This window comes from Octopus bimaculoides, chromosome 29 (assembly GCF_001194135.2).
Source record: "Octopus bimaculoides isolate UCB-OBI-ISO-001 chromosome 29, ASM119413v2, whole genome shotgun sequence".
Lineage (NCBI taxonomy): Eukaryota > Metazoa > Mollusca > Cephalopoda > Octopoda > Octopodidae > Octopus > Octopus bimaculoides.
Window position 1 is genome coordinate 10,374,265 of NC_069009.1, and position 2,353 is coordinate 10,376,617.

At 36.1% G+C, this 2,353-nt stretch overlaps 1 protein-coding gene across 1 annotated transcript in view; it reads left to right on the plus strand.

The window, feature by feature from the left end:
- LOC106873888 (protein artichoke) overlaps nt 1-2,353 on the plus strand; it is a 111,765-nt gene that overhangs the window by 75,522 nt on the left and 33,890 nt on the right. Inside the window, exons 8-9 of the mRNA XM_052978038.1 lie at nt 858-929; nt 2,044-2,115. Coding sequence (XP_052833998.1) covers nt 858-929; nt 2,044-2,115 — 144 coding nt within the window. The remainder of the gene's footprint in view (nt 1-857; nt 930-2,043; nt 2,116-2,353) is intronic.

Below are 2,353 nucleotides of genomic sequence, written 5' to 3' on the forward strand. Positions count from 1 at the left end.
TCATACCTCCCCTCCCCTCCCTCACTCCTCCCACTCCAAAGTAGCGTTTTATTGTTTGTGAATCTGTGTGTTTTAGTGTGAGTGTATTAATTAGATAAGAGGTATATGACAGAGTGATAAATTAGGTTAACAATTTGATGTTTACATTTATGTCTCTGTGTAGGTGTAATATCTGTCTTCGTTCAAATAGTGCCTTGTTGTATGTGAATATGTGTGAAATCCTCTGGCTACCTATAATCGAATGCGTTACAATTAACGAAAACAATTAATGCAAACATGTTTATGTACATATATCAGATTTTTGTCTGTCTATGGATATGTGCCTGGACGTGTATCGAAATGTAAGTGCAATTCGGTCTGTATATCATATGCGGTGCTTAGTTATATCACCACTGATTACCAACCTATACTTCTTCTTCTTCTACTTCTTCTTCTTCTCCCCACCCCCTGCTGCTCCTCCTTCTTATTGTGACTTTCATGTTTTCTTTTTCACGATTTGTGTAATTCGGACTGTATATCATGTACGGTGTTTACGTGTACATCACCACTGATTACAACTTCTTCTTCTTCTTCTTCTTCTTCTTCTTCTTCTTCTTCTTCTTCTTCTTCTTCTTCTTCTTCTTCTTCTTCTTCAAATTACCCTAATACCTACACTACTACCATCATTATCGTATCTTCCACCTTCAACTCCGCCTCCTCTTCCCCATCACCGCTTTCATCATCATCACCTTCAACGTCATAATTGTCACCATTATCTACATGGAATTAATCATCATCATGTTCATCTAATTGTTTAGCAAACATCCGTTACAAATATGGCTTATACATTTTCTTATTAACTCAATTTTATGTTCCAGATACTTGAGTCATAATAATATCAAGGAAATCCAATCAGACACCTTCCAAAATCTGTCCAGTTTAACAGATCTGTAAGTTGAACCAGTTTTCTTTTTTAGTATTTCATTGACGATGTTCTTCTAAATCCGTAATATCTTGCCATCCTTGATTGTAAGCACCCTCAGCCGTCTTACCACAGATGTGTTTTATAGTTTGTGAGTCTGCGTCTGCTAGTGTGTGTCCATTTATTTGATATGTGATATACGAGAGGTTCATAGATCAGGGAAAAGAAATGGTGCTTGCATTCTTATGTCTGTGTGTATGTTTAAAATCTGTCTTTGAACAAAATATGTGTTGCTCGTAAATATGTGTGAGGGCCTGTTATTTAGGCTTCGTATAGAGAGTGCCTGATAATGAACAGGAAAAATTAGTGCAAACAAGTTTATGCGCATATATCATATGTTTGTCTCTCTGTAGGATTGTGTGCCGGCGAATCTATCAAAATGTATGTGAAATTCGGTCCGTGTATCATACGGTGTTTACGTCAAGATCACTACTGATTGCCAACCTTCTTCTTCTTCTTCTTCTTCTTCTTCTTCTTCTTCTTCTTCTTCTTCTTCTTCTTCTTCTTCTTCTTCTATTTGTATTTGTTTTATTCATGGAAGACTCCTTCTTCTGTAAATATTCTATTTTTCCTTCTTTCCGTTTGCTTTGTTCTTTCTCTATTCTTTCTTGTTCTTCTTCATCACAACTGTCTGCTGTTACTTCTTTTTCTATGTCTTAAATATTTGCTCTTCTTCAATATCATATTCTTCTTCATCACCATATTCGCCATCATCATAGTCATGTTAATCCATATCAACATCAAGATAATCAGCCTTAACAATACCACCCCCAGCATCAGCATGAGAGCATATTCCTCATCAAAACTACCATATAATCTCCACTGCCTCATCATCATATTCATCACTTCCTCTATCACAAAATACCCTAATACCTACACTACTACCATCATTATCGTATCTTCCTCTTCCACCTCCGACTCCTCTTCCCCATCACCGCTTTCATCATCATCACCTTCAATATCATAATTGTCACCATTATCTACATGGAATTAATCATCATCACGTTCATCTAATTGTTTCGCAAACATCCGTTACAAATATGGCTTATACATTTTCTTATTAACTCAATTTTATGTTCCAGATACTTGAGTCATAATAATATCAAGGAAATCCAATCAGACACCTTCCAAAATCTATCCAGTTTAACAGATCTGTAAGTTGAACCAGTTTTCTTTTTTAGTATTTCATTGACGATGTTCTTCTAAATCCGTAATATCTTGCCATCCTTGATTGTAAGCACCCTCAGCCGTCTTACCACAGACGTGTTTTATAGTTTGTGAGTCTGCGTCTGCTAGTGTGTGTCCATTTATTTGATATGTGATATACGAGAGGTTCATAGATCAGGGAAAATAAATGGTGCTTGCATTCTTATGTCTGTGTGTATGTTTAAA